General features: G+C 42.5%; 1 protein-coding gene across 4 annotated transcripts in view; it reads left to right on the top strand.

Moving 5' to 3' along the window:
• GRID2 (glutamate ionotropic receptor delta type subunit 2) overlaps positions 1–27,227 on the top strand; it is a 657,599-nt gene that overhangs the window by 491,122 nt on the left and 139,250 nt on the right. For all 4 annotated transcript variants that reach the window (XM_033160571.1, XM_033160569.1, XM_033160568.1 and 1 more), the window contains exon 11: positions 25,503–25,641. In XM_033160571.1, coding sequence (XP_033016462.1) covers positions 25,503–25,641 — 139 coding nt within the window. The remainder of the gene's footprint in view (positions 1–25,502; positions 25,642–27,227) is intronic.

The following is a 27,227-nucleotide window of genomic DNA, read 5'->3' as shown; positions in this document are numbered from 1 at the left end:
CTACCACTCTTAACCACTACACCACACTGGCTCTCATGCTGTGTTTCATGAGTTAGTGCAGGCATTGCCACACCAGACATTTACCATGCTTGCTAATTCATATGGCATCTGTTGTACAAGCAACTGACCAAGACTGCAACATAAATTTAGGTGAAATTCTGGGCATTAAAGAGGCTTGATTCTGTTGGCTTTGGCATTACTGTGTGCTAAATTTTAGAAATGGCTCTGCTTCATACCCTCCCAATCCTGCAGTTGCAGTTGGCATCTGCCTGTCTTGGGAGACAATGGAAGAGTACTCCTTTGGGGGTAAAGTCAACTCTCATTGGAGAGTTACAGTACCTGCTGTGGCTGTGAAGACTGATACTGCAGAGACATGTTTTATTGCAGGTGGGGCACATGAAGGTGTCTGGTTTTGCTGTTACAGGTGCACCATGTCATTTCTTATCTTTGTGTTCCTCCCAGTGATCATTCCTTCTCTGGTCACTGCTATGAATGCACAACCTGACTGTCTGTCTCCAGACACTGCAATCGTCTGCAAGAGATTCCCATATGGCACATTTAATGTTGCTAGCCTTCATTTCATAGTTGCAGATATCTTTGTTATGTAGAGTTGGTCTGCCTACAGGCCTAGTGCCTGAAGCCCAATCCCCTGAGAGCACATCCATAGAGATATCTTCCATTCTGTGTACATAATCAAGCCAGAGTAGATGCCGCTGAGACAGAAGTATGAACATGCTGGGAATGTGGCATTGGGAGAGCACATCTTTTTTTGAGACTCTGTTCTCTTTCCTGGCAATGCAGGCCTAGTTGGCAGAGCTTAGGAAGTGGTGGTTTCTCTGCTGTGGACTCTACTCTACAATATCCTCAAGGTTTCTCTGTCCATAATAAAGAATAATATTCATCCCCATCCAATCTCCTTGCAGCTTTCAACAGAAAGAAAGTGGGGAAATTGCTTGGTTATGCAGTTAATATGGTTCCTGCGGTCTGTTTCCCTCTTCCAGAACAGGCAGAGTTCTAGATCTCTGAGTCATATAACTTGTTTCCCCCCACAAAATATAGAAAGCTCAAATCAGTGGTAAAATTCCTGAATTCCTGAATTTCCAAACAAGAATCCTCATCAAGGACTGCAGCAGTAGCTAATTGCTAATGGATATGAATATATCCTCCAATATTCCTCAGATAAAAATAGGGTCATTTCTCATCCCTCCCCCAAATGACCCTCCTTGATCCCCTTCTCCACCCCCCGCAGAACATTGCCTATCAGAAGAAGGGCGAGTGTCACCAGCACACATGCCCCCCGCCGTCCTGAGAAAACCACTTAATATTGATTTGCTTTTATATTCTTCTTTGGCAGATTTACGGAAAGAAACCAATAAATGAATTTTAGAAAGGGACAAGATCAGATGCAGGCACACAAAGCACTTTAAAAAAAAAAAAAAAATCAAGACCCCCTTGCATTTTGCTCCACTTCACTCCTCCTTTCTTCCCACTCAAGGCAGCCCTGCCCTCTGCCTGCCCCTCAGGATCATCACATCACACTGGGTGGGGCCTCAGCAGCAGCCTCTCCTCCTCCTCCTCCGTTCTCCAGCAGCTGCCACAAGTTACCCAAGGGAGGAGGCCGGCAGCGGCGGCCATGGAGAGGCAACGCGATGTTCCCTTGCAGCTGAAGCAGCTGCCATTACCATTGCTTGGGAATGAATGAATGAATCTTTAACATATATATATATATATTTATATTATATTATTTTATGAGAGCCAGTGTGGTGTAGTGGTTAAGAGCGGTAGACTCGTAATCTGGTGAATTGGGTTCGCGTCTCCGCTCCTCCACATGCAGCTGCTGGGTGACCTTGGGCTAGTCGCACTTCTCTGAAGTCTCTCAGCCCCACTCACCCCACAGAGTGTTTGTTGTGGGGGAGGAAGGGAAAGGAGAATGTTAGCCGCTTTGAGACTCCTTCAGGTAGTGAAAAGCGGGATATCAAATCCAAACTCTTCTTCTTCTTCTTATTTGCGCCAGCCATCGGCCAAAGCAGTAAAGCAACAATTCAATATACAAAGAATAGAAATAAAGAGTCAATTATATAAAATACATTTTAGGGTTTTGAATCAATAGTCGAATAGTGGAACCATTGCTTGGGACAATCGCTGGCTGGCTCATTCTCCTTCATAAGCTCAGCACTGGCAGGGGAAATAGTGACATTCCTGTCCCTGGAAAATTGGGACACTTGGAGGGTATGTATAAAGAATATAAAGGATTAAACAACATTCAAAAAATATATATAGCAGATTTTCTTAAATTCCCACTTTTCTTCCATCATGGAATCCAAGATGGCATGACTGTAGTTTCCAACTACACAAAATTATGGTTAATTTTGTTTGTTTGTTTAAATATGTATTTCTTGCCCCTTTTTTGGCTACACACTGCTCATGGTAGCTAACGACAACAAGTTTTATTGACCTAACGGAAGGTCTTCTTCTTCATCATCACCCATTGTGGTGTTTTTTATTTTTGTTTTAACAAGAGAGTCTAAAGAGGCATATCTCCTTCAAGCAGGACAAGTTTTAATTTGGTTGAAAAGAAAAGAGCAAGAATTAAATGGACTTGATATCAAAATACATGAATGTGCAGAAAGACTGAATAACAGAGACACTGAAGGCCTGGGAATTCTAGTGCTACAGCTCAGGAGATTCATTTATAATGTCATCCAGCATTTCACATTCAATTTGAATGTAACAAAAACTATGTTAGCAGAAGCTCTATTGTTTACTAACCCCAGTGAATACAGGAGAGAGAGAGAAAGCCGAAAGTAATTCCCAATGACAGATTAACTGGCTACAGTGCTAAGTCTGGCTTCTATATTCACTTCTCATCTGCTTTCTAGGCTGCAAAAAAAAGTCTGTGGGTCTATTTATTTTAGAAAAGCAAATCTGCTGCCGTTAATTGTGATTGGCAGATCCTAAGCAAGGCAATATGGGACATTTTAAATATTGTCACATTCACTTAAGAAGGCTCTCTCGTTAGCTGATTTAAAACATGACAAGGTAGTCATTCCTGTTATTAAATAAATAAATAAAAATAGCACAGGCACAGCAACTTCTGTGTCCTGCATTGAAAGGGACAAAGCAGCACGACCCGGAGGCTACTGGTTCTTTGCTGCCTTTGAATTCTTTGTTTGGGGCCGCCAAACATGTCCTGGCCTTGCATCATCCTTATTTTGTATTGACTAAAGGTTCAGAACTGCACGCAGGCTTATTTCTTCCAGCCTTGGCAAAGATGAAAGTAGAAAATAGCTCTTTTGGAATAAAAATATACATGTTAGGATTATAGCAAACAGGGCATGCTGTTTAGATTGGAACAGGAAAGATGTTGTTTTCACCTGCTACTTTTTATATTTTGCTCCATCCCATGTGCTGATCATTACACAGCAGCTGTTGAGTTCATGTGTGGGTTTTTTTAGAACTAGGATTTTTTGGACATTTAAGACGCTGTTTATTTTTATGCTTTTGGAGAGAAGCTCTCAGAGTTGGCCATGCTTCAGTCTGATTCAAAGGTGAAGTAGGCAGGGCCAAAGTAACATGGCTTACAGGAAGAAGCAGAGCAAAATGTTATGTCAATTGCTGCTGGCTGGATCTTAATTACAGCATCTTTGAGTTTCCTTTCCAGCAACACACAAAACTTGAATTAGAACAGCTACATCCAAATATAAACAAGGGAGACTTGATTAACAGGAAAATACTGTCAAAGCATTCAGGGAATGGTTTTCATCATTAGTAGAATAACTTTAATTATAGTAGCAGGACAGCAAAGTGCATGTTGAATGAATTCACAAGGCAGTTCCATCTGCTTTCTACTGTGAGATCTGTTAAAAAAATGAAATTGCCAAACGAAGAGAAATACTCTGACATTCCACAGCATGCGTAATGGATGTTGTGATGGAGGTGTAGCATGTGTGGGGGACCTCAAGCCGAGGGGCTAAATATGGCCCTCCAAGGCCCTCCCCACTGGTCTCTCCTTGGGCCAGACTCGCTCCCCAGCCACACACTCCTATTGGCTCTGCCTGGCTAGAATTTGTCCTTGAACTCAGATGATACTTCTGGCTTCCATGAATGAAGGATAGAGAAGAGGTTGTGTGTGTAGAAACCAGCCTACTGTAGAAAGTTATAAATTGCATTTTTTGCTCCAGCCACTTTTGTTTCTGGCTTCACCCACCTTTGGGGTGCGGCCCTCAGAAGGTTGCATAGTAGAAAACATGGCCCTTGGAGTGAATAAATTCCCCACTCCTGGCTCAAAACAAGCAAACTTCTCTGTGACCAACAGCTGCTCCCTTCACATTTTGAAAAGTAAAGGTCAGCCCCAGAGATCACAGTAGTGGCCTTATGAGATTGACTTTTCTATACACCTCACTCCTAAATTGTCACTTTTGAAACAGGATTAAATGAGAAGCCAGCTTTCCACTGATGTGTGGACCCTGCATTCTTATCTTTTTTAAAGGCTTTGCCCTGCCAGAAAGAGTGATTGTGCATTTAATCCATAACCATGTAATTGCGCTGAATTTTCTTCCTTCATAGATATTACCTGTCACTAGGACTATACTTAGACATGAGTGAGGAGGGGCAGAGCCAAATAATACATGAGACTGGTGTGTGTGTGTGCATGTGTGCTTGCACACACACACACAATTGTGTGTGTGCAATTGTGTGTTTCAGATTAGGCATATGCATGAAATTCATGTTTTTTAACGCTGCTTACAGAATACAACAGAATTCACTATTTTGTGCCTTCACTGGAGTGAGTATACATTAAGCGAGATTCAGAGAGCATTCACAGCATTACAGTGTCCTGGACCATCCTTTCCTGAAATTCAAAAACTTTTTTCATAATTGTAAATCCTGCCTTGTTAGCTTCATATTTTCATGATTATGGTAATTAGGTGTTACTGGTCTCTTGTCCCCTTCTCCCTTCCTTCTGTTAAACTGAGTGCCTTAGATTTTCTAGCCGGAAGCTGGGGGTGTTCTTTGTCTGGCAGGACATAGTGTAATCCTAAACCAGGGGTCTGCAACCTTTAAGACAAAAAGAGCCACTTGGACCCGTTTCCGAAGAGAAAAAAAAACTGGGAGCCGCAAAACCATTGCAGCCCACAAAAATATAAACACTCAGAAGCTCATAGCACAATTTAGACAGGTAATGAAGAGCAGGTAATGAAGGCAAAATGGCAAAATATCACGAAACGCTCCCCACCCCCCAGCCAAACAACAAGCACTGTATTAAAGGAACCGTCCGAACGCCTGACGCTGCAGGGGCAAATCTAGAAGGGGAAATCCAACCCCCCCAGAATACTTCCGCCCCATGAACAGCACAAAAACCTCTTTCCCCCTTCTCTCATTGCACACACTTTGTAAACCAAGAAAATCTTTTTTTAAAAAAAACAATTTGGGAATCCAGTTGCGGTGAGGTAATAGCCCAGCTATTAAAGAACAATGTAGCTAATTCCAAGGCAACTGAATAACAAAGAGGCCAGCGATTAAGCTACAGTGCCTGGGGGAAAAAAGTCAAAGGGCAATTCTAAAATGCAGCAGGGTGACTTTTAAAACACGAAGTTTTTTACCCACCAAAAATGGTGACCTCCAATATGTCCCCAAACCACTGCCCAACACGGATGCAAGTACAGGCTCCAAGCACTATAAACACCCAGAAGCTCATAGCACAATTTAGACAGGTAATGAAGAGCAGGTAATGAAGGCAAAATGGCAAAATATCACAAAACGCTCCCCCCCCCCAGCCAAACAACAAGCACTGTATTAAAGGAACCGTCCGAACGCCTGACGCTGCAGGGGCAAATCTAGAAGGGGAAATCCAACCCCCCAGAATACTTCCGCCCCATGAACAGCACAAATGCAACCCTAAAAGTTTAGCAAACTTATGCAAAAGCACACAGCATGCACACTGCCCCAATCACTATTGGCCAGCAGAGGGGCTGGGCAAGGCAGCTGAGAGGGGCTGAAGCAGGGGGCTGATCACGTCCCCCCTGCAGGCACGGGAAAACATTCCTTCAGAATGGATAAAACCCTTCTTTCAGTCCATGGGACTCCCGCTTCTAGGGGGGCAAGGGGCTTCTAGGGGGGGCACTGCCCCCTCCTGCCCCCCCGTCGGTACGCCCATGCTTGAGCCCCTTTCGCCACGCTGCTTAAGGGAAGTCTCCTGCGCGCCCCCGAAACAGAGCCCGGGACCGGTCGTCCCCTGAGCTTTTTCCCGCGCCCATCTCATCCCGTTGGGCTGCCCTTAGCTGAACAGCCGGGCTTCCTTTTCCTTCCCAGACTGCCACGTGTCCTGGAGCCGGGCCCTTCCACTTTTTTAAAAGAGGGCTTCCCCCTCACCCGCCGCCCGCTGCCCCTGGCCCAGCCCGCAGCTGCCTCCTTACCTCGTCGAGTTGTCGCGCCTCGTCGAATCGCAGCAGCCAGCAGCTCCACCAGCAGCAGCCAAACACAAGCGCCGGGACAGGCGCCAAGGAGGGAAGCTGCTGCGGTCTGCTGCTGCGCCTGCGCTGGCACGAAACGAGGCACGCATGAGCAGCACAGCCGCCGGCAATGTAGAGAAGTGGGTGGGCGCAGGTGGGCCAGCAGCGCGGCGCAGCGCCCCCTACATTTCGGCGCTAAACGCACCGGCCCTGCCCGGAGCCGCGGCAAAGGTGCAAAAGAGCCGCATGCGGCTCCGGAGCCGCAGGTTGCAGACCCCCGTCCTAAACAATGGCTCAGTCATTAGCTCAGCTTAACAAACAATGAAGCTAAATACACGTCTGTTGTCTCTGGCAATTGGCGTATTTTCTCAGTTGAGGGCTGGATTTTTTTCTCCTCAGCATCAGCATGAATATCATCTGAAAGCTGTGCAGGAAAGCAAAGTTAGTACCAAAATATTGTAAGCATCACAAAGTATTGTGAAATGCTAACAAGGAGCAAGCAATATAAAATTTGATTCACACAGGTGATCGATCCAAGTGGTGAACGTTCCTCTTCAGCCAGGCCTTTGGCTGATTGATATCCGATGCTGCCCTTTAGTGTTGTGGGAGGGGGGATTGGTGGTTTGTTTTTGTTCTTATTTTTATTAGGTGTTTCTTATATTGTATTTCATGGTGTGAACTGCTCTGATGGTGTGAACTGCTCTGATATCTATGGATGAAGGGTTATACAAATTTCAGCAACAGCAACAACAACAGGGGTGTTTCTGTTTAAAGGTTACACATAGACGCACATACATAGTACAAATTCACACTGTAGCACATACAACACATATATCATATGTCTGAAATCAGATAAGTAAAATTACCGGTACTTAAACCAAAATGCAGTACAGTGAACCCTCCGGATACGAACATAACTCGTTCCAGGGGTCATTATGTACCCCTAAAAGTCTGCAACGTGAGGCACCATTTCTGCACATGTACACGGCGTGATAGAGCACTTCTGTGCATGCACACAGCGCGCAAAACGCTTCTGCGCATGCACACACAGCGAAACCCAGAAGTATACACTTCCCGGTTTGCCACATTGGCAACCCGAAAGTTACGTTACCCAAAGGTAACATAACCCGAGGGTCGACTGTATTCGTTACATGGCCGGAATTCATGTTACGAAACACACATCAAAGTTTTCAAAAACAATTACAAAATCTTACGCAGGCAAAGGGCACCGGGATGAAAGAGCACCAACGTTCTGAAAGAGAAAGAGCTGTGGAGCAGGATGGGCTGAATAATTCGTGAAAAATGAACGAACCGAGATGGCATTTCAAATTGCATCCCCACTTCATACATTTATGTTCTTTACTAAAAATGCGAGCTGAGAAAAAGAGAACATTCAGGTGGTTATCCAATTTAACTAATATGAAACATTTAGAAAACTGAGAATCCAGAAATTTAGCAATGAGGAAATCAGGAACATCTAAAACCTTATGGGCAGTGCTAACAAGGATTAGACAAAGAAGCCCCTCGTCCAGCCACCATAGGAACCAACCAGTTGACTCTGGGAAGCCCGAGCAGAACGTGAAGTCAATAGCCATCTCTTACTGGTCACATCCACATTTTGTAGTTTGTTAAAGGTGCTGGGAATTGTAGCTCTGTGGGTGGTAAACTACTTCCTAGGATTCTCTGGAGATAACCAGGTTGGTAAACGCTAATTTAAGCTATAAAGCCCCAGACACGTTAGCCTTTCTTCACAGTAAAGATCCTTTTATCCTTTGATCATTTTGTACCACTTTTCCAGCTCTATTACATCATTTTGGGACTAGGGAGAACAGCAATGTCTTTTGAGTAGGAACACTGATTTGTTATATTTTTCTCTCTCCTTAGCCAGAGAAAGGCTTCTTGTTGAGCTCAAGGTACAGGTATATTACAGTGTGCTGTATTGATATGAAATGAACAAGACGAAAGCCCTTCTGTGCCCTTGGGATTGGGAGTCTAGTATTACAGTTAATTAGGGGTCAATCAGGTATTCATAACGTAGAGCATTTCCGCCAGGCACACAAATGCATGACACCCATCTCTATCACCAGGACCATTTAATTACCACGTTGATTTGCCATAGATAACAGGGCATGACCAAGGGTCGCAGACAAATCTGGATAGATTGCGACAAAATTACATTATTACTTTGGGGGTAAGCTCCAAGTTGTCTATACGTATTGCTCATGACGCCCAGGTACCGAGAAAATAAGTATTTGAGGACAAAGCTTCAACAAACACTTCCGTGAAAATAGCTCATCACAGACTGTAATGTGACTTGAAAACCCGTCTCATTCTTCACTGTGCTGCAGAACACAACGTTGGACGTGAGGCTGCCAGCTGAAGGGTCTGGCAGCTCAGTTGCTGTTGTCTTCTCTATTCCTTGTGCCAGCTCTACCCTAAATACTGGCAAAGGAAAAGCTAAAAGCCCCCTAATGCATTCCCTAATGGAGTTGAAGCTTTCAGAGAGTGGGGAGTTGGCAAAAGGAGATGGAAAGGAGATGGAAACACCCATGAGAGCACATCAGAGGGTTTCTGTGCTTTCAGTACTACTGGTACTGAAGACCCCTCAGTAAAAAGAAGTCAGTCATATCAGAAATCTTTCCTTCACCTACAAAGCTTGTTGCAGGTGACAACTAGGCATATTCTAAGGCAGGGGTAGCTAATGTGGTACCCTTCAGATGTTGTAAACTGCAGGTCCCACCATGGAGGAATAAGCTAGATCTTCTTCCAAAGACTTCTTTGGAGGTCTTTAAGCGGAGGCTTGACAGCCATCTGTCAGGAATGCTTTTATGGTGTTTCCTGCTTGGCAGGGGGTTGGACTGGATGGCCCTTGTGGTCTCTTCCAACTCTATGATTCTATTATTCTAAATGGCATAGTATGCATCCCAGATCAATTGAAAATGTACCATAAAAGCATCCCAGGATGCTTTCCTGACCAGGGAGGCTGGGGTTCCTTGGCACACAAATCAAATCAGCACAGAAATTCCCTGAAGGTGGGAAGTTTGAAATCCACTGCCTTTTAATTGAAAATTATTGTAGCAAGTGACTAGGGTGATGTGGCGCCCTGTAAGAGGCCAAAATTTGACACCCTCTCCAGCCCTTGCCTGCACGTGCCTCCTTCCCGAAGTCAGGCAAGCACTTCCCAGGCTTTGAGAAGGCACCCTCCTTAGCTCTGCACCAAGTGCAGGCGAACCGCAGGCGCTGCCCTAAAACTGCCTCTGCATGTGACTTAGAGAGGGTTTAAGGACAATTACTCAGAACTGCATGGCACTCTCTCTCCTACTTGCCATGTGAAAGAATGATGCTTTTGCTGTTGCAGAAGAAATCTCTGTGCACATTTTAAAAGATAAAACAGTGTACAGAAAGGGGATGTTAAGATATTGCGTGTTTGACCATGAGCTGTAACGTTGACCCTAGGATGCACAAAGCAGATTTTGTTTTGCTTGATTGATTGCTAACAGGCAAAGATGGGCACCTGATGTGCCTCTAGAGCAGGGCTGGGGAACCTCTAGAGGTGTGCTCTACAAAAAAAGGGGGGGCTTATCTATTTAGCTGTCAAATGGCACTAAAGGCAGCTAAGGTTAAAATACTATTAGTAGTAGTAGTTTCAGTATCATTATCATTATCATTTTTAATTTATATACCACCCTTTATGAAAAGATCCCAGGGTGGTGTGCAGCATTAAGAACACATTTAACAGAACATAAAAATAAAGACATAAAAAAGTATAATAATAGACAGCTTGATAATAAAATAATCATAATAACAGTGTCTCGCCCCCCCTCCCCGCAACCAGCATTAACAAGCCAGATTATTTAATGGCCACAGGCCTTGGGTATATGCTAAATGACAGTCAAAACTTTGGAAAAAAAGGTTGGTAAAGCTTCAGTGAAACCCTATTTCTGGCCCTCAAAGGCATAGCTGGATGATGTTTGAGAGCTAGTAAATTGTTTTTACAGGGACGTGGGTGGCGCTGTGGTCTAAACCACTGAGCCCAGGGCTTGCCGATCGGAAGGTCGGTGGTTTGAATCCCCGCGACAGGGTGAGCTCCCATTGCTTGGTCCCTGCTCCTGCCAACCTAGCAGTTTGAAAGCACGTCAAAGTGCAAGTAGATAAATAGGTACCACTCTGGTGGGAAGGTAAACGGCGTTTCCATGCGCTGCTCTGGTTGCACCAGAAGCAGCTTAGTCATGCTGGCCACATGACCCAGAAGTTGTACACCGGCTCCCTCGACCAGTAAAGCGAGATGAGCACCGCAATCCCAGAGCCATCCGCGACTGGACCTAACAGTCAGGGGTCCCTTTACCCTTTATCTTTAAATTGTTTTTATATAGTTGCAGTGATGTCTCACCAACTCGTTTTTTTATGTTTTGACCGCTTGTTTGTGTTTTACTGCTAGCTGCCTTGGGCACCATTTGATGGAAAGACCAGATACAATTTTCAATGGATATGCAAATATAGACATCCTCCTTCCCAGAACACTGTACAGAAGAAAGCTAGGCAAAATGGTTAATGAAATACCTCCTGAGACAGAGTCGTGGTATTGTATTGGAGTGGAGATGTCTTCTTAGTGCACATGGTTCTGGGAAGATGATTTGCTTTTCACACTAGGATTGAGTGTCTGGCTGCTTCCCTTAACCCCCATGGTATGCAAGAGATATTTGCAAGAAAGCAGATGCTTCTCAGAACTTAGTGGTGCTAGTACAATACCTGCTTTGCATACAGAAGATGTTGGGATCAATCCCTAGAATCATCTCCGGGTAGGCTGCGGAACTCCTGCATTAAATGCTGAAGAGTGCTGCTGCCAGTCAGTGTAGACAAACATTGAGTTTGAGTGATCTGACTCAGTGTAAGGCAGCTCCCTCTTCTCCCAAGGAAATGGATCCTATAGCAGCCGTTCCTCAAACTACCTATTTATCACCCATGGAAATGGGCAGCTCCATGCACGAAACAATGGATTGGCATATTTCTTGTTTTGAGTAGAAGAAACACTAGATCTTGAATGACTGGTCACATTTGGAATTTAATGGCTCCCAATGAAATTTCTAGAAGTTAAAGGAATCGATTTGGCTGTTCTGTCTTTAAATTCCATTACATAAGAGCAGTGTGTTATTCAGCATGAGACTGGTTCTGGGTGATTATAGTCTCCCCCCCACACACACACACACAATTGCTTAAAGCCATTCATTGTTCAGTCTTGTTCCTTATATTTACCACCCAAGACTTGTAATAATCTCCAAAAATGCACTGCCTGGAGTGTACAGTAGCTTAATAAATTGCTCTGTCTTACTTATATTTCTCTTGGCGTATCCCTGCTGGTGGGAAGCGATAATCCTGCAACAACGTTCTTTTCTGTTGACATTTATTCTTAATTAACCGTGCACCGATCTCTGTAGGTTTGTAATTTTCCAGAAGAAAATGTGCGTGACCAAAAATGTTTTGAATAAGAGTCACCCACTGTTACATCTTCACAAAGTATGCTACCTAGCTTGTTGTTGTTGTTGTTTTGCATGGCTGGGAATGGGCAGCAGTAGAATGGCTCAGATTATAAACCACAGGCCTTAAATCCACAAAAATAGCATTTATTGGCCATTCTGTAAAACAGGGGCATGGAACCTTGTTGTCATCCTGATGTTGGTGCACAACAACTCCCATCACCCTTGAACCAATTGCCATGCCGGCAAGAGCTGGTGGGAGTTGAAGTCCAAATGACACCCGAAGGAGCACAGATTCTGCCATCATTCTGTAATGCAACCTGTAACACACACATGCAACTGGAACAATGGACAGCTCTGCTTCTTTCAAGAAAATCTATTCACGTTATTTGTTTAAGACCCATTTAAAGGAAGAACCCCTATCAAGATACAATTTACTTTGAGGTTCGGGCAACACTAGTGTACAGATGGCTTACCTTTCCAGTGGTTGAAAAGTGACCATTTAGAGTATTTTAAACATTGGTGTGGGGCAATCTTAGCATCCAAAGAGTAGATAATGACTCTTCATGTCCTATTCAAACTATTTTTCAGGAAAGCGGGAGGAACAGGTCATTCAACCTTGGCTGAGACTTAGTTCTGTGGTGTTTTGTAATTTCATTGATGAATTTGTTGTCATGGCAGACAAGGTGAAGCAACTGCCTCAGCCAGCAGGATCCACCCGGGCAGCAGATCCCAATGCCGACCATTCTTCCATCCTTGTTCTTGTTGTAGATATTCCCTCCCCGCTTCTTCCCTGGCAGAGAGGGGAGCACAATTTTGGGGTCCACCTCAGGTGCCAAAATGTATTGGGCAAGCTCTGTTGGTTGTCATACATATTTAGATTTATATTATATGTTATGTTATGTTGTTATGTTATGTTATGTTATGTTATGTTATGTTATGTTATGTTATGTTATGTTGGAGGGGGGTTGAATCCTACATTGTATAGGTGTCTTCTTATTAATTAATCATTCTTTTTGTTTATCGGTTTGTGACTTGGTTATTTTACTCAGACTACCTTTCAGACATATTTTTTTCTGAACCAGGTTTTGAAATTGAATCAATGGCAAACTGGAGTCAGACAATTGGTCCATCTATATTAGTATATCTGTCATGTGTAGTAATGGGGCTTCAAGGTTTCAGAACCTCCCCCATTCCTGCTTATGTTCTTTAAGTGAAGAAGCTAGGGACTCTACTCAAACCCTTCTGCATGCAAAGGATGTGCTATTCTACCGAGGTAGGGCCCTTCCCGGTGAGTTTGTGATGATTACAAATAATTCTCTGAATGGTTATGTAAATTCTGCCTATATGTAGATCTCTAAATATAGCTGATTACCATTCAGACACAAATTATGGGTAGTATCATTATTCATTTTGTGTTTTAACTAAAGAGAGGAAATACACAAGGTACATTTACATGCAGTCCTGTTCATCTGTAAAGCTAAAGGTAAAGGACCCCTGACAGTTAAGTCCAGTCGTGAACGACTCTGGGGTTGCAGCGTTCATCTCGCTTTAGAGGATGAGGGAGCCGGCGTTTGTCCACAGACAGTTTTTCCGGGTCATGTGGCCAGCATGACTAAGCTGCTTCTGGTGAAACCAGAGCAGCACAATGAAACACTGTTTACCTTCCCACCGGAGTGATACCTATTTATCTACTTGCACTTTGATGTGCTTTTGAACTGCTAGGTTTGCAGGAGCTGGGACTGAGCAACAGGAGCTCACTCTGTCGCAGGGATTCGAACCGCTGACCTTCTGATTGGCGAACCCAAGAGGCTCAGTGGTTTAGACTGCATCCTGCTTCCTGTTCATCTGTACTTGGAAGCAAACCCTATTGTGTGAAATGGATCTTGTTCCCTAAGAAATGCTTTTGGGACTGCAGCATTGGAGAATATTTCCTCAACCAAATTACTGTTATAATACCAGGTTTTTAAATATATCACATGGCACCAGCTACTCTTACGTTTAGGTTGTGTATTATTATCATGACATGCAATATGTTTAAATTGCAACACAGACTGACATCCAATGATGTCCACCCACTTCCACAATGGAAATCTGTTTGTGCAATCTATTTCTCCTCTCTGCGGTCCCAGAGTGTCCACAAAATCTGCTCCAGAGGTCCCTCAATCCTCCAGAAAAGTTTGTTTGGGCGGAGAGTGCAGGGGGCTTCAGGAAAGAGGAGTGGAAGGAACACTGAGTGTTCTGCAAGTCATCTAATTTGCCATTTTTGCATAAATTAATAAATGAAGATAAATCACTTGAGAGTAACCTCTGTGCTAGTTTGCCTTTGAGATTTTCAGATTATGTAGAGCTGCTGCAGGACCAAGCATTTTATTTTTGTGACACTTAAATATGTAAGTATCTGCTAACACATATGCAAATAGACCTTATTTCATAGACAGCAATCCATTCATGCTGCGCCACAAAATCTGTATAAAAGAACATACGAAATATTAACTTGTTTCCCCAAAACTTTGTTGATGTATAGGTACCACAAGTGTGATAACTAGTTAATTAGATTACTGCCATTTGTTGTCAGCTATTTTCAATTCCCATTGATAATCCCATTTATACTGTGCATGTGTGGGCGCAGAAATAATAATAATAATAATAATAATAATAATAATAATAATAATAATAATAATAATAATAATAATTTTTATACCACCTTTCTATATTATGATACTCAAGGCGGTTTACAAGCAGAAGAAACAAAAAATGTACATCTTATAACAATCTAATGCAATACAAAAATGTGATTATAAAACAAAACTTTAAAATAAGCAAGCTACATAAAAAAAAAGAATCACATCCACTGTCCCTGGCCCTGGCCCTGACCTCTGCACTTTCATTCAAACTAGGCTAGAGCAGATGTCTATACACACTGCATGCAAGTAAGCACTATATGTGAGATCTGTACCCCATAATTTGCAAAAACAGCCTACTTTTGGAGAACATGTATGCACCTATGGCCTGCTCATAAGTGTGGACAAATGCACGGAGACCAGGTGGGACCATCAAACACGATCCTGATTCCCTCCTATGTGTTTATTGTGTTTATACTTAAGAGAGCTACTGTATCAATTTTTCATCCCTAAGAAATTTGTCCATATGTTGCATCTGTGTTGGGAAGATATAAATACAGCATTGCTAATGCATTATGCTAACATTGCTTTAATCAGGTTATTATTAAAGGACTGTTTGATCTTTAAGGATGTTGATTTAATGGGAATTAATTTAATGATTGAATACTGTTTGTGCAGTGTTATCACCGGTAGCGATGCAGAAAACTGGAATCTCAGCTCAGTTAGAAAGAGGTTAGACTTTCCCGTTATCACAGTGGATCCCGATGCTTATGGAGTGAACTTGTTAGACCTCTATTTTATGATTTCAATATATATTTAAATGCATTGGTTTTATCTAAAAGTCACCGAGTACAGGAAGTTGGGTAACTGTTTTTATTATTACGCTGTTCTCATTTTATTTCGTTTTATTCTACTCTTTTTAATCAGTGACCTGAGTTCCTGTCTAAACTAGACTTATGAAAGCTCCTGAATTTTCTATTCTTTTTCCCTAGACACTCACAGAAAAACACACTCTTTTTTCACTCTCTACATTCCTCTCCCCATCCCTTGCTAATCAGGCACAGAATAAAGGAAAAGAATGTTTCATATGAAGGTTTGTAAGGCTGAGTGAAAGATAGCTGCCTAAAGAGATCAGCAGCTGGCTAAGCTCATTTGTACTGGATATTATAAAAGAAATATTCTTTCACACATTCTGCTCATGCCTTAAAAGCTCATTCATGTAGCTTGATCAGTTTTGAATTAACAGCAGAGCATGTTGTGGAAATCCAGCGCTGCAAACTCGCAAATATTATGCATATCCCAACATTTGCAGGCACAGGTCCCATTTAAATTGTTACAATGGCTGATATCATGAGGTTAATTTGACCTATACAAAAATATGTACAACCAAAAAGTAGTTTTCAACATGATAAAACTTGTGACGTCTAGCCATTTAAGCTTATACACTTTGGCGCATAAATATGCAAGGAGGCCAGATCTTCTAACAATGAAGACTGAGAAGAAAACCCACATAGAGTGAGACCTTGTCCAATGCACTTTGGCAGAGAGATTAATTTCCAAATGCAGGAGGCATTCGATTAGCATTTTCAGTGCAACTTGGCAAGGTGGTCCCAAGTGTGATGGTACAAAATAGCTGACAGCACAATGCTAACCATGTTTACTCAGAACTCAAGTTCTGTTGAATGCTTTGGGATTTACTTCCAGGTAAATTAGGTTAGGATTGCAGCCTGTATGATGGGCTACTCTCATCTGTAGCCTAACGCCACAAAAAGAATAGAGGATCTATCATCCATCAAACTAAAGGTGCGCCACCTGCTTTTCACTGGATGCTTCACCTCCTTCGAGGTTGTTTTAGGTTTCCCCACAAAAGGCTGTTTTGGGGGTGTTGCCCTTAAACATGGTTTCCAAGCACTGTAAAAATAATACAGTGGTACCTTGGGTTAAGTACTTAATTCATTCCAGAGGTCCATTCTTAACTTGAAGCGTACTTAACCTGAAGCACCACTTTAGCTAATGGGACCTCCTGCTGCCGCTGCGCCGCCAGAGCACAATTTCTGTTCTTAGCGGAGTTCTTAACCTGAAGTGTACGAAGCGTACTTAACCCGAGGTACCACTGTAATTAGATTCTGAATCTTTACAAGGTACCTAGTCCTTCCAAGCTCCACGCTGTATAAACTCACCTTTAAAATTTCCCTATTGTGTTGAGTCATTTTGAGTTGGTCCTCAATCTGCCTTAGCCTCCATAAATTTGTGTAATCTTCTTTTAAAGCCATCCAAGTTGGCGGTCATCACTACATCTGGTGACAGCAAATTCTGCAGTTTAACTATGCATTTTGTGAAGAAATACTTCCTTTTGTCTTCCCTGACCCTTCCAACATTTGGCTTCATTGTATGGCCCCGAGTTATAGAACTATGGGATAGGAAAGAAAAGCATTTTATCTTTCCACTTTCTCCATACCATGCATATTTTAGACACTTTTATCATGTATCCCCTTTACTCTAAACTAAAAAGCCCCAAATGTTCCCTGATAGGCGAGTAGCTCCAACCCCTTGAGGTTTAGTTCAATAGTACATTCTCTAAACACATCAATATGCATCTTTATCTAGTAATTCCCACATAACAGCTTTGGACCTAGTTTATTGTGTTACAGAAACCACTCTTGGGTGATCACTAAGCTACTTGCAGTGGGAGTTGGGATCAATGCAAAGACAGCTAAGAAGGATGTCAGAAGTTGAGGTAGATTTCTTGGTGTTGTTTTTAGCAAATTCGCAGTTCCTTATTATCTGGCACTTCATTTATACGAATAAAGGAGTTACCGGTAAGTACGGTATGCAACATCTACAGAGAAACCTTGTGACTGGGATTAGTATACAGACAAATTCATACAAATTTTGCTTCAAGTACTCAGAAAATGTATCCCCAGATTAATCTAATAAAAGCCACATGGAACCACAGATGGGAAGCATTTAGTCTGGAAGCACCATAGCTCAGTGCTAGAGCATCTGCCTTGTATGCAGGACCCAAGTTCAATCCACAGTATCTCTAGGTAGGGTTGTGAGAGAACCCTGCCTAAAATCTCCCTATCCTTAAACTGCCTGTCCTTTTATGCACATAGTGTACAAATCACACAATGTACATGCATGATTTGGGTGGTGTCATACATGCGTACTCCCAGAGCAGGGCTGGATTTAGATTTGATGAGGCCCAAAGCTACTGACGGTATTGGGGCCCTTTATATGTCCAGCTGTCCTTCATCAACAACAAATTGTTGCTGTTTTTTGTGTTGAATATATGCTATATGGTAATTTATGGACCTAATAGGTATCTAAAGCCATTTTATTTGTTTATGATCTTATATTTTGGAAATGTACATCCAGGTTTTTTTTCCTTTAAACTTTTTTTGGGGGCCCAAGAGAGTGGGGCCCTAAGCTATAGCTTGTTTAGCTTATACATAAATCTGGCACTGTCCCAGAGGCAGCCCAGGGCCCTATAGTGTAAAAAATGTTATTATGGCCTAAGTCTTGGATAGTTTGCAAGTACTAATACCGGTATGACTTGTTTGCACCAGAGGTTTTCTGCAGTTCACCTCCCTCTGAAGGCTGCATTGCACTGCACTATGCCATTGACTATTGAGTGGGACTGTCCTACATTACAGGGTCGGATTGCCCTTAAGGTTTCTTTTTGTGGTTATTTGATGTCACTACATTCTCCAGGAGCACTGGGAAAGATGTTACCCATAGTATGTCAGCTGCAGAGACAATGATTTCTCAGAGTTTGGCAGATAGTTCACATTTTGTGGATACTCATCCATTTCACATATAAGATTTGCACACATGATTGCTAAGGTCACCCTGTAGGCTACTGCAGAAATCAAGGGATTTTACTCAAGAGTGAATAATTAACAGGTGTAGGAACTAGACTCAGATGAGAAAAGTACTAATTAATATTACTTCTATTATTGCAGGAGAATTCAACAAGTCATCTTTTGCTCCCCTAATCTTCTTCCTCCCCTTCCTTTTTGCTAATGTTCATCCATGATGAAAAACGAAATGTCAGCCCCTGAGCCTCATTATCTGTTGTTGTTTTTAAAGCATGCAAAGATCGGGGGGGGGGGCTTTTTTAAAAAAAGAACTGCAACACTTGTCTACATTCTGTAAATTTGTTTCAGTGCAGATTGTCCTACAGAAATAATTGGTGTTCTCATTATCTTCCTGCTAGTAACATGAACAGAAACAAAAATTGGGTAGGTTGGTGAAAACTGCAATATTCTGCAGCCTAAGTGGATAAAATGTTAAAGGGTAATACTAATAAGAAACAAATGTGGAATTTTCAAGGCATATATTTCTCCACCAAATTGCTAGTTAGATAAATGGACTTGCAGGACTCTGTTTCAGGAATGGAATCTTGTGGGTTTTCTTAGGAAATAATAGTCCTGCCTTGCAAAACCAGATAAAAAGTAGACTTTGAGAGGGCAGGGCAGTTGAACAGATTGATCAGAGTAGAATACCCAACCACATATTACCCATCCACCCTCTTGGTAGCTTCATGACTATGATGGACTTCAAAAGTCAGGGCTGAATTCAACTAGAGAAAGCCAATGCAAAGGCTCCTGGTAGCCCAGTGGGACTTTCCATCCTCTCCTCCCCATGTGTCCCCTGCACCTCTCCCAAATCTGTTCTGGGTCAGGAGAAACCAAGGAACAGTAGCAGGGAGGGGGGCATTCCATCTGGCCAACAGAAATGCTTGTGAGAATGGAACCATCAAAAGAGTATGATGTTGAATACCTCCCCCAATGTCGTATAACAGATAGAGCATTGGACAGGGGAGGCCTTGGGGAAGGGACCATATCTCAGTGGGAGAACTCATGCTTGGTGTGTAGTAAGTCCCATGTTCAACCTCTGGCAACATAGGTTATGGAGAGGAGGGACCCTCCTTGTCTGAGAAATGGAAAGCAACAGTCAGAGTAAATTATAGTGGTCTAGACGGGCAGGTTGTCTGACCTAGTATAAGGCAGCTTCCTGTTTTCCTAAAGCTCCACTTACCCATGAAACTCACTAGGTGGCTTTGGGCCAGTTACTGTATCTCAGACTACCTATTGCTATTTATTGGAAGAACAGCACATTGGAAAGATAATGAGTGGAGGGAAATAACTGATAGAAGCCTGGAAACAGGCTCATGTTAGGGCAGGAATGGGGTCATCTGTGAGCAGTCAGAACCCAACAACATCTGGAAACCACAGGTTGGCCACCTCTGCTATCTCCATGCTGCTGGAGCTCAGGCTTTCTTTCCCAGGAATCTTGTAGAGGACAGTAATGACTACCTCACATCTGCTTCGTGTCAGAAACTGAAATTCAAGATTCCCACAGCTTTTAACATACCATGGCTCAGTTTTCCTATATTTGGATAAAGGCTTGTTAAGCAGACATACCCCTATGGCTTATCATCATTCTGTTTAGCTGGTCCTGATTAGAATAGAATAGAATTTTATTTACGGCCATAGGCCCATACAAATAAAAAAAACACATAGAAAACAGTTTGTGCAAGTGGGAACAACAGCTGCTAAAACCCCACAGTAACAATAAAATACAATAAAATAGAATGGCAAACTAAGCCTTAGCTAGCTTGTAGTGCTCCTTGGCGTCGCTTTTGGGTAAGGACAGCGACCAGGAACCTTGCCACTTTCAGGGTCGTATGAGCGTCCTTATCCTGCAAGATTTGGGCAAGGTGGAATTCTGGTGGGGTGCCCTCTAGTTTCTGTATGATTGATCCCAGCAAATTTGCCCGTGGCACGTTGAACAAGGGGCAAGCGAACATAATGTGCTGGAGAGACTCCAGTGTCTCCTTATCACATTTGCACATGGCGGAGGCTTGGCCCTTTGAGAATCTATGTCTCAGGACATTGGAGGGAAAAACATTGAACCTCGCTTTGGTGAAGGCCAGTCTATGGACAACAGTCGAAAGGGAGGAGAGGTATGATGGAACGCAGTAAGTTAAGGTGATACCAATGTTCTGGGGCGAACAAACACCTCCCCCCAGCATATAATTTCGCTGTAGATCGATGTCATCCAGTCTTTGGCAGATCAGTCTTTGAGCAGTAGTTTGATCTAATTTTAGGGAATCTGAAGGAGAGATTCCATAACTCAGGAGTTTGGCATGAATTCTACTAGTCCAAAGGCTAGAGAATTCATCTCGCCATAAGCATTGGACAAGGTAGTGGCTTGGTAATCTATGCCACAATGTTAGCCAATAATTGAAGACTTGCTTCCACAGGCAAGTTTCTAAGGATACAATCTTCAATTCTAGGCGAATGGCTGCATTGCTTACACACAGGGGGAGCATTAGGAGCCGGCGTAGGAATTGATTTTGCAGCGTCTCAAGAGGGGCAAGATCTGTCATCGCAGCCCAAAGCGGGGCAGCATAAGCAAGCACGCTCACCACTTTTGCCTTAAACACCTTTAGGGCTGAGGGAACATGCAAAGCTCCATCCGAAAAAAAGAATCGGAGGAGCGCGTATGACAGAGTTTTGGCCTTGTTAAGTAGGTGTTGAAGCTGGTCCTGATTATACCTAAGCTTTTGGACTGATTAAAAAAAAGACATATCATGATCAAATCAGTTTTTGGCCTTGTTTACAGATTCTGGCATTTCATCTCCTTTGGAAAGCAAACTAAATATCACAAATGGCATCTTACTGAAGCAAGATGGCTGCATCTCGCTCAATAGTTTGAAAGGCCAACAACTTTTCTTGGGCTGACGCAACTAGTAAACTACTCCTCAAAAGCAAGAAGGATGAACACATGAAGCTGCTTCATCCTATCAGACCACTGATTCTTTGAGCATGACACCACCTGCTCCTTGACATGGGTGGCCTGAACCCTGTAGTCCATGTGTTGGTAGTCTTGATATTGGATTACTGCAATGCACCCTTTGTGGGGCTGCTTGTGGGGCTGGTTGGCTAAAACTATTTGCCTTCACTAGTTCCAAAATTAAGAATAAATCAAATTATATTAGAAACATATATGACAACTCGGGGAGGGGCAATTCTTATTTTTTTCTTGCAGTTATGTTAGTTGTTTCAACGAGATATGGGTATTTATTTTTTGTGTGCACTAATTGAACTTTGACAGGAGCAAAGGGATGTATAAAGGCTGTCTTGTGGGTCCTATTCCCCACCACACCTGATCTGAATTAGACAGGTAATAATCAGAGAAGCTTCGCTGGTTTTTGTGCTAGTTTTGTGGAATGTTCTCCTTGGTGACCTTGCTTGGCATCAACACTGATATCTGTTTTGGTGCCAGCTGAGAGCTTTTCAAAAAAGAGTTATTTGCCCAGGTATTTAACATGTGTTATCTCTGGAATGAAATTATGATTTTACCTGTTCTGCTGGATTGTATTGATCTATATGAGTATTCCTTTGCTGTTACTGTGTTTTGCAAAGGTGTTTTATTGTTTTAATATGTATGCTAGCCAGAGAGTCTTGTATTGATAGGAGGTGTAGGAATTTACAAACCAAATAAATACCACAACACCCACTTTGTTTTCCTGGGGAAGTTAAAGAACTGCAACACACTCACTGATTTTATGAGTAGGCACCACCTTCCAAAGAAAGACACCTGCATCATAATGCCCAAGGGCATTAGCAAACTGAAAATTCTGGGGCTAGTTCCAGACCAAAGCATGTTTGGAGCAGGCCTGTTGAAAACAATGAGGCATAATTTAATCATCCCTAGGATGCAGGTGGCGCTGTGGGTTAAACCACAGAGCCTAGGTCTTGCCGATCAGAAGGCTGGCGGTTTGAATCCTCACGGCGGGTGAGCTCCCGTTGCTTGGTCCCTGCTCCTGTCAACCTAGCAGTTCAAAAGCACATCAAAGTGCAAGTAGATAAATAGGTACCACTCCAGCCGGAAGGTAAATGGTGTTTCCGTGCGCTGCTCTGGTTTGCCAGAAGCAGCTTAGCCATGCTGGCCACATAACCCGGAAGCTGTACGCCAGCTCCCTCGGCCAATAAAGTGAGATGAGTGCCACAACCCCAGAGTCGTCCACGACTGGACCTAATGGTCAGGGGTCCCTTTACCTTTACTAGGTCCCATTTAGTCCCATTGATTCTGATGGATTGACACTGGAAGGTTAAAGTAAGACCAGGACTGCAGCAAATCTATATGCAGTAGCTACCTGAGATTAAAAGGTCTGAGTATACATGTAGGACTGCATTATAAGTCTGGAGCCAACACATATCTACACTCAGCTTGCATGGGAGAGAAAACCTACAATGGTAGATCCAGTTCTTCCCCCTTCCTTTCCTTGAATGAATTCCTTCATCTATGAATAAAAGACATGAGGTTGACTTTCGGTTGTTCTTCTTCCTCCTGCAAATTCACCTCAATTAAAAACAATGGGAAATAGCACTTAGTTTTATTCATGAGTTTGAAAAATGAGAACACAAATGTTCTTGAGAAATTGCAGGTTTCCCCTTCACCACCCCGCCTGTTTCAATTTAATTCACAGCAAACTACAGAGATTGACACTGGAAGGTTAAAGGGACAATCAGTCCTATTGGGCTCATTTAGTCTGCCTGTCTAAAAAGTTCCATTTGATTATAATTTGGTTTTTGATTGAAACCATCCAAAAAGCATTACCTTAAAAACCCTGTAAAATGAAAATAACCCATTAAAATATTTCATTTATAGCTATGACATGAGGTTTCCACAAGTTACACTTAAACATTTCATCTTCCCAAAGTCTTAATATTGAATTAGCATCTCTAGATAGAATGAGGAGATCTAATTTCTGATAATGATACAGTTTCAGAAGTAGGTGGAAATGTATTTCTGGCTACATGAGAGACCAACATTGATCTTATTTACTTAGAGGATTTTATTTTTAAAGACAAAAGATCCAGACAACGTTTATAATTAACTGAACTTTTCAAAAGGGCATTTCCATCTTTTTCTCAGTGTACTCCTACCTGATAAAACAGTTTGATAATTGCAAGCTTTAGAAATTCAGAATAATGATAGAACGGGATGGGGGCACGCTTGATATGGGTGTAAAACCCAGTGATTAATTTATAAATAGTGAGGCCTTTCATGTTAGATGCATCCTTTGGTTTGTGAGCATCAGGAAAAACCACTGCAGCTATCCTTCTGACATTTTGCAGGAATCAGCCCCTCAGAAGGACCTCCCAAGCATGCACAGTTCATCCAGTTCTAGCAAAAACATAAAAAGTTATAGAAATTCACCTTTAATTTTTTAAATAAATAAAATCAGACTTCAAAGTGCCCAGCCCAAACACTTTTCTATAAATAAACCATAAGTATTATTATTGTTGTTGTTGTTGTTACTATTACTCTTATCTTGACAGTACTTGATTAAATTTGCAGGCATGCTTGCCCATTCTAAAGAGATGAATCCTGTGAATTTTCAGAAGAACAGCTGCTGCAGCTTTCTTGCAAGGGCAGCTTTACAGTTTTGATGTGGTTAAAAAAAAAGGATTCGCTTAAGCTCCTTTGGATTGGGGCACTTCAGAGAGATCCTGCGTTGGCTCTGAAAAGTCCTGAATCTCTCTGAAGTTCCCCACTTCAGTTCAGGATTCGTCCAATGCAGTGGCGTGCGGTGAAAGAGGGGAACAGTTAGAGCCAGAGGTGCCATCTTGTGAGGGTGATTGGTAGGGGGACGTTGTGTATGTGACATTGCGACATCCTGATGTCACAGGAAGGAGCATCACACCTCCTTCCCTAAGCGCCAGACCTCTGACAGGAAGTCGGGCAGGCTTTGGGAAGGTGACATAAGGGCTCTTGGATCCCTGACAGAGCATCATGCCTCCCTCCCTAAGAGGAGCAGAAGCTTCCTGGACTTTGGGAAGGAGGCTCCAGGCTTTAAAACTTTAATACTCTAATTTACAGGGAACATTTAGGAGACTAGCCTAGTCCCCCTAGTCCAGGGATGTCCAACAGGTTGATCGAGACTGACTGGCCAATTGCGGGGTGTCCCTGGTTGCTCCTGATAACCTCCCACCCCCCAAAAAAGCTCAACAACTCTGGTCAATCCACTGCCAGTTTTTTTGCTGTGGGAGTAGATCGTCGTGTCTTGGAAGTTGGACGTGCTTGCCCTAGTTCCCTAGTTCATTGACCACCTGCCACTGATCCAGTGCATACCACTAATAAGTTCCAAAGCACTGTAAGAGTTTAATTAAGGTCATTGATTAAGATCATATAGATGAGGTAGAAATGTTTCAAGTGTTTAAATATGCTGCTTTTGTTCAGAGTTCACAAAATCTCCTTTTCTCATCTATATCTATATTTCATATATATATATACTGCTGAATGAACTCATTGTAGAACCCAAGTTGTGCGGACAAACCCTCTCCCTTTATGCTTTTAATGGTTTTCATTTTGCAGGCCTCAATTACAGTCTCCAGCCTAGTGCATTTTACTCTAGTGAATAATCCTATTGGTACCAGTGGAACTGTGATCTTAGAATAAGGAAGCTTGGGACCAGTTTACTTGAAGGATCACCTTGCCCCATATGTGCCCTCTCCGCTGCTTTCATCTGCAGAACCAGCATTTTACAAGTGCCACATAAAGCTTGTTCCACACTTGTGAGGAATCTATATTTTACTGTGGAAGCCCCTATTCTTTGGAACTCCCTGCCAATTAATATGAGGCTGGTGCCTTCAATGTACTGTTTGCGACCCCTGCTAAGAAATAATAAAAAAGATTGTTTAGGCAAGCCTGCACTCATATATGATTTTATTATGCATATCTATATTTTTGATAATTTTTGTGTCTGCTAATTGCTGTCAGTTGATTGCAGATTGTTGATAAATATTTTGTTCAATGTTAATGTTAACCACTTTTTAAAAATTTAATTAAAAGGTATACAAAACTTGCTAAATAAATAAAATGACAAGGAAGCTGCAGTTAAGTCTTCTTGCTCTCTGTTTCCTACTCCACAGGAGGAGAAGTTCCCTATACAACACTGGCAACTCGGATGATGATGGGTTCCTGGTGGCTCTTTGCCTTGATTGTCATCTCGTCCTACACTGCAAACCTAGCGGCCTTTCTTACCATCACTCGTATTGAGAACTCCATCCAGTAAGTTGCTGCAAGTTCCAAAAGGGAGAGGGAAGGGATTATATATCCCCCAGTATTGCAGTTATCCATAATACAGCAAGGCATATTACATACATCCAGTGGAAGTTGATCTATTTGGGCAAATGCAACAGTGCCCCCACCAGCCTCATCCTGGCCTCAGCCATCCCTCACCTGTCTGCATTCCTACTGACAACGAGTCCAGCAGGTGTCACTACTTGTCAGTTTCCTCCTTGGTCTCATTTCCCCCCTGTAGAACTCAGCAGGGAGCAGGATGGGGGCAAAACTAGCCTGTCGTCGGCTGTGGCTGCATCTGTCATTTGCTCTTGCTCCACCTACTGTTGGTCTCCCTACTTTCCACCCTACCAGTTGCTGTGGACACAACCGACCCACTATGTACATCTCCTCCAGTACTTTTCCTAACAATGTCCTTGTGTTTTACTTCCCCACCCAATCAAGGCTACCATTTCATTTTCATGTTCTTCCCTGTGTACCAGTCATTGTGCCCTAGTAAAAGTATTCCCCCCCCCCAGTTATTTATATCCTGCTTTTAACACTAGCTCCTAAAGCAGATTACATACAAATAGGACAATGAAAATGCACAAAAGCAAATAAAATATAGCAGCCGTGCAACCGATTAAAAACAGGTGGTCTATAAAAGCTGCACAATCAGTTAAGAAATGCCTTGGGGTGGGGGTGGGGGGTGAGACCTTCAAAGCCTGTCTAAAAATTGGGAGGTTGACACATCACATCATCCCAGGGAATAAATTCCACAGCTTATGTGCCACCACTGAGAAAGTGTGACACTTTTTACCAGGGCTGGCTCAAGACATTTTGGCGCCTGAACCAAAAAAGTGCCCCTCCCTGCCAGGGACAAAGGGGTAAGTGAAGCTCTATGTCACAAACAAGTGAGGAATAAAGATTGACATTAGGATCTGCTGCCCCTGTGGACTTTGACATCTGAGGTAGTTGCCTCGCCTGGCCCCATGGGTGGGTTGGCCCTGCCTTTTACCCACAAATTCAGTATCTGCTAAAACAGGCTAGAGCACAAGACCCCCAGCGATTGTCTTAAGGCTTGGGATTAATAAAAAAAATACCCTGTTCTTTTTCCATTTCAGCACGATCACTCAAAGGTTGAGTGTTACCCACAGTCCAGAATTTATGTGTAGGGATGCAAGCTTGGATTACCTGCTTATTCCTAAGGGAATTCCTAAGCCCAGCCTAACTATTTGATATTATCTTGGAGTCTCAAAGTTTTACTTCTTTTTTTTCAAAATAATGTTTATTTTTTGTTAACTATAACTACTACAAAGAATATAAAAAATAAATCCACATACATTATTTTGTTTGGCATGTATTGCCGTGACTTCCCTCAGACCTTTCAAATGGCTTTCAGTTCTCTATCTTAATTATATACTTCTTAGTCTATCATTGCTTACAATGTCATATGCAAATTAATCACAATAAAAAAATTGTAATTGCAATAATATTTCTACCATTATCTACAAAGCTTCTTGAAGTCCTATAAACGTATTCAATTGAGAATTATTGTCTCTCAGATAGTTCGTAAATTTAACCCAGTCTTTGAT

Source organism: Lacerta agilis, chromosome 9, assembly GCF_009819535.1.
Source record: "Lacerta agilis isolate rLacAgi1 chromosome 9, rLacAgi1.pri, whole genome shotgun sequence".
NCBI classification, from domain to species: Eukaryota; Metazoa; Chordata; class Lepidosauria; order Squamata; family Lacertidae; genus Lacerta; species Lacerta agilis.
This window is presented reverse-complemented; position numbering and strand designations above follow the sequence as displayed.